This window comes from Cynoglossus semilaevis, chromosome 16 (genome assembly GCF_000523025.1).
Source record: "Cynoglossus semilaevis isolate Cse_v1.0 chromosome 16, Cse_v1.0, whole genome shotgun sequence".
Taxonomy (NCBI): domain Eukaryota; kingdom Metazoa; phylum Chordata; class Actinopteri; order Pleuronectiformes; family Cynoglossidae; genus Cynoglossus; species Cynoglossus semilaevis.
The window spans coordinates 9,047,689-9,058,899 of NC_024322.1; the positions used below are offsets into that span (position 1 = coordinate 9,047,689).

Here is an 11,211-nt window from a genome sequence, read left to right on the forward strand (position 1 = left end):
TTTTTTGGCTTAATTGTACCTGTTTTAGTCTTCAGTTATTTTGGAAATTCTTTAGTTATTTCAGGTCAAGCGTTCATATATTTTCTAACCAGTTTTAGCCGTTATACTTTTGTTATTAATTGGAGACAGTTTTGGTCGACAGTAGGCTAATCTTTACTTATTTTTTGAAAAATTTTCTTATGTCTTAAAAAAGTTTAGATTTTTTCCCCACTTGTTAAAATCAGAGATTATTTTTTTTTAACTGTCAATAATTCTCAGGAAGTAGCACTTTCCCCCTGCAAAATTTGCCAAAAATCTGCACCCATCGGTCCATCGCTAGTAAATCTATTTTGCATCGACTGAATACAATTGTTGTCTTTCCAGCTGCTCCAATCGATGACGGACAGAATTCAGGAAAAACCTGCTGTAAACCGGTTGTGAGTTCACACCTCGCACTATGATCTAGTGGTGGCAGTTTGAAGCTGATTGGTTGTGCTGTAAATAATAAAGCTGTTATCAGCCCTGATTTGTTACTGGTCGGTTTGAGGTGACAGCCAATAACGGTGGAGCGTGGGATGAAGGATGTGTTAATGGCTGTTACTGAAGTCTTGGTGATGTTGAATGACATTCAGGTTCACAGTGGAGTCATGAGTGTAATTAAAGAGCACCAGAGTGGTACTGGTTGTTATTAATGTACAATTAACAATTAATTCATTAGTGGTTTCCATAGTGTAGCTGTTAGCGTTTCTGCCTTGAGAGCAAGAAGCATAGTCCTGGGTTTGATTCCCAGAGAAACTACATTATCACAATGGCGCCTCCTTTGGCAGCCTGTGTCAGTCACAAAGACTCACGAATTAGAACTCAATTTTTGGTTCTATAGTGCAGCTGTTAGCACGCCTGCCTCTCAAGTGGACAGTAGAGAGTCATTGGTTCGATACGCCATCTATTGGGGAAACGTGGGTATTGCAGGGAAAAGGCAGAAGTATAATGATAATATAAATAAGTTATATAATTTGGAAAGATTTGGCGGACCGGATTAAAAAGCTGAACGGGCCGCATCTGGCCCACGGGCCTTAGTTTGCCCATGCCTGGGCTAGCACTATTGAAAAATGTAATAAAAAAAATAAAGAGATTTGATCTGACAAACTTTTTTTAGTGTCTTAGGTGCATTACATAATCACAGATTTGAGTTTTTACTGCATATCCACCGTAGTAGTAGTAGTAGTACTAGTAGTAGTAGTCTGCGTATATTCTTTGTGTCTGTTCGTACCTCCAGGTTTCTAACGTTGCTTTTCTGTGGCTTTAAATCCAGAAACACGACAGAGATTTTTTCTTCATAAAAGTGCAGATGTTGAAGTTTTATTTCTTCCTTTTTGGGACACATACTCGTACTTACTCTCCTGTGTGACTACACGCAGCAGTAACACGATACTCTTATTGATACAGTATCAGTTTCCAGGATCTGTCACTTCCCATAAACTAAATATCTCATTAAATGTTTAGTTTCTAATGAGGCAGATTACAGCTTCCTGTTCAGTGTACGTTCTGCTTTCTTTGGTTACCCCTCACTCCTCCTCGCCCACCTCGCGCCCCCCCGCCCCCCTCATCCCAACCAGACGTCATTGAAGTCTGGATGGTTCAGAAGCTGCAGCCTGTTAGTGCTGCAGACTGGGGCCTCCTCCACTAGCTGGTTATTTTTGGAGCTCTGTCGGGCCACGTCTGCGGGGAGTGCTGTTTTTGAAGGGCCTCCAGTCCCATTAATCAGCCCTGGGACCCCACGGCGCGAGTGGGCCTCGAGCCCCGGCCCGCCACACTGCAGCGTTCTGTTCCTGTACCCCCGCTCTCTGCACAGTGTGAAGCTCAGAGGAACCTCATCAATCTCACCTGTCCCACACGTCAACCGCAGATTTAATCAAACGCTCCTTTCGGGCCTTCTCCCCTCTCCCCATCAGGCCGCCTCTCTGGGAGGGAAAAACAGAAGAAGAAAAAGTCTCGGCTGAGCTTAAGTCACATTTTATCATTTTATTTATTTTTATTACATCCATATGAAAGAGGATTAGAACCGATCTGACATTTTATGTTCAGACTCTGAAAAGTCCCTGAATTCTGACTTCAGCGTTCTGGTTGGCTTTGCAGCGCGTGCTCCTGAATGTCAAAGAAAACAGGAAGCAGACAGCTGATAATCTGGACCTGGGGGGATGTTGGACAACACAATAACATCCGAAATGACTAGTTTCAAGACATGATGTAAGAGTTTTGGAAATGCCTTTCAAAAGACCTGATCTCAGCACTATTGAGAACCAATGATGGGATTTCAAGAGAATGGTTGCAGAAAGGACGAAGTTACTAAAGAATAGTAGCTGAGACTTCTCAAGGACTTTGGTAATAAACCTGTGAGTTGTTTGGTGGAGCGTTCGTGTGAACTGAGATAAATGACATGTAAAAGTCATGCACAAAATGCTAAAATAATTTTAGCCTTTTCTACGCCATCTATTGGGGAAACGTGGGTATTGAAAGTTATTGTAAAGTTATTGTAAAGGCAGCAGTATAATGATAATATAACTGAATCATATAATTTGGAAAAGTTTGGCGGACCGGATTACAAAGCTTACCGGGCCGCATCCGGCCTGCGGGCCTTAGTTTGCCCATGCCTGGGTTAAACACTCACACACATTTGTACGTCTCTGAAATGTGTGCTGCGTTAACAGGTCCCTTAGAGGGAGGAAGACAGAGATGGAGAAAGGTATGAAGGAACGCTGTGTCACAGCATTTGTCAGCAGGACGCTGACTGGACCTGAGTGTCGGTCTGGAACTGTAAAATTGTTGGAGGGGCGGTCAGGGGGAGCGGGGGAGTGACCGTCGGCTCTGCTCATCAACCCCTTGGTGAGAGAGATGTCAGTGGTCCACTCTGGGACTGCAGGGCTAACGTGTGATGTATGAACCTCGAAAATAGGCCGGAACAGACCTGAGAAGAGACATCTACTGTTTCAACAAGTTCACACCGAACATGGCTGTGATTAATAACTAAGAGCTGGATGAGAGTGTGGGTTAGGAGATGGAAACTCACTGCTTTTTGCAAAGCGCTAGACCTTATTGCAACGCAAGAAAATCAAATGACCTTGTCTTTTTAATTTCAGAACAGAGAAATGCCAATAGTTGGAGTGCTTAATAAATATTCCATGCAAATGTTTTTAACACAAGATGAAAATAAAATTCTAGGCAAACGTTCTACCCCGGAAATTTGAGTTGAAACAAAAAGATTTCTAATATTTTTTTCATGGATCCCAGGAAAAAAAAACAAACAAAAAAAAACATAGCAACAAAACAACTTCAACATTAAAGGCAGCAGTATTTTTTCTTCCCGGTCCCTTCGGTCTAATTCTTCTTACTGCTACACATTTTTGCAAGGACACCATACCTTTGTATCACGAACCCGTGGAACGACAACATTAACGTTTTCCTCTTTCCGCTTCCCATGATGCACTGGTTCCAGCATCGATGAGAACGGGAACTTGTCATCGTGTGAAACTGAAACATTTCCATGTGATTTTTTTCACCTCGTTCCGTCAGCTGTCAAGTCCAGATGGACGGACACCTTAACAGCATTACTGTCACCTGTGTACATATGGATCCCTATGGTTAGGATCTCTCTCTCTTTCAGGGCAGGGAGAGAGAGAGAGAGAGGGAGAGATGCATTGAACATATGTTAGATGTGGATAAAGAAAGCTTTCATCACCTCCGTGACCATGCGGTACTACAGTGCCGTGTCTGTCAGTCTAATATATTAGGAGAGAAGCTGCAGCGTTTCCTGCCGTGGATGTGTGTCATTAACAGCAGCCAGTGACGATGACGATGGGAGGATGTGGAAAGGAGAAGAATTAGGACGCACTTCTAGAGAGCTGACAAACAAAAGAAATGTATCGGAAATTCACTGCCTTATGGTTTAGTTAAAGATAAAAAAAAAGTATATTTGAAAATAAACAATGAATCATTTTTTATGACCATTCGTTATATTGCCTTTAAATGGAGTTTAAATATAGAAAATTTAAATGATTGAGTTACAGCACCAAATGGTTCAGTTTTTTTTCCAGTCATATTCTTTAATAATACATAGTAAATAGTCATTGGTTTCTTCAGTTAGTTTAGTTATCAATATAAAAACATTAGCCGACGACTGCTTCCATAACGACTCCAAAGACTTCTAATTGTAGCATGTCAAATGTGCAATCCTTCAAAAAAATTAGAGAATTAGAATTAGACCAAAAAATATGGAGATGTCATCAATTTTAGATTTTAGGGAATTCACAGTCACCAGAGAGTCTTCGTTTGTGAATGAAACCAAAAAATATGGATTTGTCATCAATTTTAGATTTTAGGGAATTTTTAAAAACATTTTGTAATTGTAATTTGTAAATTTTTTTGTTAAAATGTTTACCATATCACTTTATGAACAAATATTTAAAGGTGTGCGAAACCTCACCACAAGGCGTCATGAAGTACTTCACCGTTGACGTGCCCAGCTCTCCTACAGCAGGCCTGGTATTTTATCACCCCTGGTGACGAGGTGCAGTGTTCATTACAACCATTAATTGCTTTACAACGTTTACTGTCTCCACTGTCGTCAGTGGGCAGTTGATTTACCTCCTCCTGTAGCCGGCGTTCTCCTCCAGGAGCTGTAGAAGTCCATCTCTGAAGGAACTTTCCCTCAGAGTCAAGGTTGTGGTTAATGTTGACGTTAGAGCAACACAACCCAACCTACAGTCGCCCGGTGGCTGGTCGGTGGTGTTGTTGACCGTCAGTGGACACTAGGGCCGGTTAACGTGACTCCATTACCATTTCTGCACGGCTAATGGTTTCCCCCGGGGGTGAGGCAGAGGGGGGAACATGCATTTGCCGTGTCAGCTGGAGGTGAGAACACACATGAGCCAGACCTGGGTCCCGGTCCACACCCAAATCAATCTTGACACTTCTTAAGAGGCTCTCAGCATCAGTGGCCCTCAAGTGCAATTACACCATTAGTAATGACATAAAGACTAGGTTCCTTCCTGCCTCTCTCACACCCCCCCCCCCCGCCCCTCTTCCTCCACTCTCCCTCTCCTGTCCAGACACCAGTGACCAAATCCCTCACGTTGCGGACCATGTCGACCACAAACTAGTCTCTGTTTGATCCCGTCGGGCTGAGGAACAGAGAAGCTCTGGGTTCAGGTCGGTGAACGAGCAAATGTCACGTGATCTCAGATGCTGTGCCGAGCCTGTCCTTCAGTCGGATTGGATGTGATGCGGCTCAGTGAGATGTCAAGATAACCGATTTCCCAGCAGCCAGCGCGGACTATATCCTCCCCGAAGTGTCGGGTTCTAATGATTAGTTATGATAACCTCGGAAGAGTGCAGTCGGTGAACACGTCGTCACCAGTGGTGCGTGAGGCGATAACATGGAGATCTCATGGGTTTTGTGAAGGGAAGGTTTGTGGGAAAAAAAAAAATCACACCACTGTTGAAGAGTGTTCCACAACCCGTCAACAATCGCTGAACTAAAACAAACGTAATCCTCCGAGTGATCTCGGGGGTTGTGTTTATGAAACCTTACTGTAAGAGTACGGTCGCTCGGAGCTATCTTTAGGTTACAGTTTGTACTTTGGTCTGGCAGAGGAACACCGAGGTCTGGTGGACGTCCAGAGTCACGGCAGACATCACTGTTCAATAAATATAATCCAGACCTGACCCTTCGTCGCCTTCTCACCTGTGAGCTGAACTACCCCGCCAAACCACAGCACAACGCAGCACCTCTGCCGGGAACTGTTCACAGAAGCACCGGAAGACTTTTGACTTTCGAAAAAAAAAAAAAAAAAACCCAGTTCCAGTCTGTGTCTTTGTGTTTTTCTGCTCCATTTAAAACCTCAATCTTCCGTGTAACTGCCCCAAATTCCACATGTCACGCAGTCGTCCATTGTGGTTTTGTGTCTTATGACAGGTGCCGCCCTGCTTACCCTCTAATTGTGTCATGTGGCGCTCCGTGCCCTAAACTGCGGCGGAGACTCTCGTACGTTGGTGCCAAAGGAAAGCCAAGGTCCTGTCGCAGAGGCCAATGCCAGGAGAAATGAGGCGGTTCAGTCTGGCCCGCTGCTGCAGGACGTTTGGCCGAGCCTTGGGGGAGATTTCTCTCTGTCCTGTAGAGCTGGCTGCCGTTTCACCTCCAACTCTCTCCATTAATTCCCGTTATTAGAAGTAATAATAACGAGCTACGTGGTGTAGGCGTTATTTCAGTTATATCTCTGAACCTCAGCCTCCTGGCGAGGCCTTGGAGTCGTTCGGATGGTTTGAAGTGTTATTGTTGGCCGGTGAGGTGACACATTCTTCCTGCTGGCTGTTTTGGGGAGAGAACAGAGGTGCTAGCCATGGATTTAGCATCTGGGTAACGCAAGCGTGAACGGTGCTGGCGTTCAACCTGCCCGAAGTAGCCTTGCCGTCAGTCCCTGCAGGCTTCCTTTGAGCTGGGAGTTTCTCACCTTTTCACCTGGGCCTTTCATTTTTTTATTTGCCGAATTTTTTCTAACATTATGCGTTTTTCGCTTCTCTTTAAGAGCCCTCCAAACGGACGAGTGTTTTCCGGGATTCAGCCAACTGGGGTGCCCCACTTGGGCAACTACCTTGGTGCCCTTGAAAACTGGGTGGCGTTGCAGGACCAGTATCCGTCGGTTCTCTACAGCATTGTGGATCTACACTCCATAACTCAGCCCCAGGAACCGGCCCGGCTCAGGAACAACATACTGGACATGGCAGCAAGTCTGCTAGCCTGTGGCATCGATCCAGAGAGGGCCATACTGTTCCAGCAGTCCAAGGTAGGTCAACCAGGGTCATGGGTTTGAATGGCTTTGCAGATGTTGAGTTCACCAATGTAGCACGTGAATTAAAGCTAAAAGTTTTGAAAAATTGGCAAACCATCTAAAACACTGGAAAGATATGTTTTTTTTTTTTATTTAAAAAGTACCGTAATTTCCGGACTATCGAGTGCACCGGAATATAAGCCGCGCCCACTAAATTTGAAAAAAAAAAAAATATATATATATGCAGCACTTCTCTATAAGCCGAAGGTGTCCACGTTGTAACATGGGATATTTACACAGAAAGTATTTAATTTAAATAAATGCTTTTTTCCAAAGAATGCCTGTAACACGGTTGGTTACACGTCAGCTCTTTCCTGCGTCGGCCTCCCGACCGTAGTTGGAATAGACAGAGGAGACTTAGTGATCTGCTCCAGGGCTGAAGCTAACATTAGCTCCGGGGCTAACTCCCTTCATTTAGCTCTTGTCTGCAGCAGAGGTAAACAGAAACAGGAAGTTGAGTTCTTTATTATACCTAAAAACTGAACAAGACGGAAGTTGACAAACCAGAGCTTCTTATTAGTTAACAGACTTTAGCTAATAGATAAAAAGGTGAAAGAAATAATAGAGCAAGCCTAAAGCTAGCTACCAAAAAGGTTTTTTTTCTCATTGGCCTGGGAGAAACACAGAACTTATAAATGTCTCTTCTCTTTTCTCACAAACCACCCAGTCGTACATCAACCGAACAAAAAAAAACAAAAAACTGCTGAAATAACAGCACGTTCAGTCTGTTTCACCCAACAGCTGATTTCACGATTCAGAAACCAGTCGCAGCTGTTTTGTTTTCCTCTAATACTGTGTTTTTTTGGGTTTTTTTTTAACTGTTCTACAGCTTTTGTGTGTTCGCGTGGGAGGAAAAAGTGTGAGATAGTCCAGCGCGACTGCGACACATACACACATTTACACAGCCGCGCAGTCCGGTTTTAATTCAGTTTAGCTTCATGCCACATAACTTGGCAGCGAGGTGCCACTTCTGCAGAACACGCCTGCTCCACATGTAAAAATACGACGACCGCCCAAAGAAAATACTCGCATTCAGTACGGGGGAGGCGGGAGGCGGGCTGAGGAACTGAACTGAAAGCGAAGCTGCAGATCCACAAATCCACGGGGATTTTATACGAGTATCAAGAAGGAAATCAGACTGAATGTTGGGGACCGACTGTCACCTGATCTGTAAGAATCCCTTCTTCGTAATCCGGTGGATCTCATTCGGACTAAGACCCGTATGAGCTGTGACACGACGGTGTCTCTGGTTTCGGTGCATTCTTGCCCCCCCAGCATGAATGGACGCTGTGTCCCCTCTCCGCCCCCCCGCCCCCTTGTTTTATTGCCCTTTAGATCACTTCAATCCCTTCCTGCGCTGTCTTCAACATCTGTCCCATCTCTTTGGACTCTGTCCGTCTGTCTGCGGCCTGTAATGAACACCACCTCCCCCCCCAAAGCCCCCCGTACGCTCCCCCTCTGCGTGTTTGCGTTGCAATCCTGCTTTATGTCCACTCCTGCTGCTGACATCACGCTCCCAGAATGCTTTTCAGGCAAGAGGAACAGAGAAGGATGGCAATAAGGGCCAGTGTCCATAAACTTTAATTTGCTGGAGCAGGATATTTCCTGCTCCTGCACCTCTCTCCCCAAACACACACACACACACACACACACGGCGCGTCCACTAGAGCCTCAATGAAAGCAGATACGTATGGGAGTTCATTTAGCTCGGCCACATGCCCCAGCATCTCCACCTCCTCCACCTCCTCCACCTCCCTGTTTCCCCCTTTAACTTTCATTTTCGAACCAAACAAATCTCATCTTTTTTCCCCTTACTAAAAAAAGTTTCAGTTTTGAGCGAAACTCTCATTTGGCATTCCCACAATCAGCAACCAACATAGACTCCTAAAGGTGTCCTTAAAAGCAAATTTGAAAAAAAAACTGGGTCCAGAAGACGCCTCAAGGGGGCGCACTCTCAAATAATTTGAAATAAAAATTGCTGTTTTGTCTAACGGAATATAAATAGAGTCATAAATTATGGAGAGCACATGATATTTTCTTTTTTTGATTCTCATAATTTTGGGACGCCAGATTGGACAGTTCGGGGGCCCGCGAGCCACCGTTTGATGATCATGGCTTTTGACTGTTATCAACTGAAGATGCAAAAATGTTTGTACCCACAACATGGAGTGTCCTTGTGTGTAGTGCAGTATGTGAAGGCACCACTGACGTTTCATCTGAAGTTTAGATAATTCCAAAAAAAAAAAAAAAGTTGTACATGTGTTGAACTGCCATTTTAACACCACGTGTGTGTCTTAACTGGTGCACCTGTCTAGGATTGGTCAAAACGTATGTACAAGACAGTTCTGCTCTCTGCCACATGGAGGCACCAGGCAGTTACCCTCCTGTTTTTTCACCTCTGCCCCACCACAAAGCCCCATTCATTCATCTGTTTGTTTACTTTTTCGGCTTCATTTATTTGCTCTGTTTCCCTGTCTGCTGCTGGCGTGTGGTTCGCTGCGTGTTTTCACAGACACGGAGTTGACATGTGAAGACGTGCGGTGACGGCCGTTGGGTTTGAAAGGTTCAATAAATTCCTAACATTTCATCTCATTTTTGGGGGAAAAATATGTAAATATTCTATTCTATAAAAATGCAGTGTTTAGAGTTATCTTCACAAATCTCTTCACATCACAAGAAAAGGCCAAAACATATGACTTGGAGAAACCGAACCATAGCACGTACAACAAATGATTTCATTCAAATTGTACAAAAATGTTTTGTTGTTGCTCTCAGATCTTAAACTTCTCATCATCAAAGCCAAAGAAGAGAAAATCTACATGTGTTTCTACATATTGTTTTATTTAATGATTTTTTGTCTCCTCTTTTCTCGATCATCTCGTCCCTGCAGGTTTCAGCTCACGCTGAACTTTCCTGGATTCTGGGCTGTTTGACCAGCATGCCCCGCCTCCGACACCTGCCACAGTGGAAGGTTGTACAAACACATGTACACACACACACAAACAAACAAACAAACAAACAAACTATGTTATTACTACAACAACCCACTATAGGTTTACATATACTCTTATCAAAAAAGTAAAAATTAAAAATTGAAAAACTTGTTATTTTTACTTGTTTTTTTTAAGAATTAATTAAATAGTAAATTTAATAAATAAACAGTACATTTAGCAAAAGCCTAAATTTACCTAAAAAGGCTAAAACATTGAAATATTTTTCAAAAGTATTTTATCATTTTGGCCAAAAATTTTAAGAAAAAAATGCCGAACAAAATATTGCCAAAAGTTGTCAAACAGAGCTTAAAAAGTTATTTATTTCCACTCTACATGAACGTTGATCCAGAAGAACTAAAACCTAGCTTAAATATTATAAAAACATTAAATTCTCCTTCAAATGTGTGAAGTTATATGAAGTTTAAAAAAATTATTCTGTTTCTAATCCTGCAGTTAAATCACAGAGATTCCATCACTTTATTTTTAGCCCAGATTTATCTTCCCGTCTCTGTTCTGACCCAGTCACTGACGTCACTAACGGATGAAATCATCAATTTTCAAACTCCAGGTTCTAAAACATGACACGAAGCCTGAGCCCTACATCGTAACATCGGTGGACTTTTGTCCTGAAAACGACATTACCTCCATCCAAAAGAAAACACCAAATATTTTCGAAGGGATTGTTGTTGAATAAAATTGGACCCAGATCCTCACGTCCTGTTACTTGTTGTGGCTAAATTGTTTGTTTTTTTTTTGTTTTAGCTTCACCATATTGTCGACTCAAGATGAGAGCAATTTATTTCCTAACTGAAAACAATGAGAGCGTATACATATTTATCCTGGGAACCGGGTTCAGCTGGGCTCTCTGTCACAGAAATAGCTTTCAGAAGACAAATCTGTTTTCACATGAACTTGTGTTGTCATAAAAAAATATGGTTTCTTTTACTGAAAATAGGATATTTGCAGCTAAATCCTTTTATTGAGCCTTAATGCTAACAACGGCTGGAACTTCTCTCTCTCTCCCTCTGACTAGCTTCAAATCATGCTGCTTCAATTATCGTCACATCTTTGCTCTGCTTAAGGAGAACGGCTACAAAGGGAAGATCAGCCCTTTTCCCACACACCCTCGGAATTTCTGCTTCTCCGTTGTCCAGTTTATCGCCTCATCTCACTCTTCATCACCTGCCAGAGTTTTTTTTTTTTTTTTAACCTCACATTTTCCACCTACACGAGTGTAAAAAACCACAATTTTTTGGTTCAGGTCAGATCTGAAACACGCTGGAAAATGTGGTGCGAACTCATCCACACCCGTTTGTCCGAGAATCAATGAGACGTAAAAGTGAAAACGGCTCTTC

At 43.1% G+C, this 11,211-nt stretch overlaps 1 protein-coding gene across 6 annotated transcripts in view; it reads left to right on the forward strand.

The window, feature by feature from the left end:
• The window catches only part of wars2 (tryptophanyl tRNA synthetase 2, mitochondrial), a 48,666-nt gene that overhangs the window by 28,312 nt on the left and 9,143 nt on the right, over window positions 1–11,211 (forward strand). For all 6 annotated transcript variants that reach the window (XM_025063945.1, XM_017040155.2, XM_025063946.1 and 3 more), the window contains 2 exons: window positions 6,561–6,818; window positions 9,754–9,834. In XM_025063945.1, coding sequence (XP_024919713.1) covers window positions 6,561–6,818; window positions 9,754–9,834 — 339 coding nt within the window. The remainder of the gene's footprint in view (window positions 1–6,560; window positions 6,819–9,753; window positions 9,835–11,211) is intronic.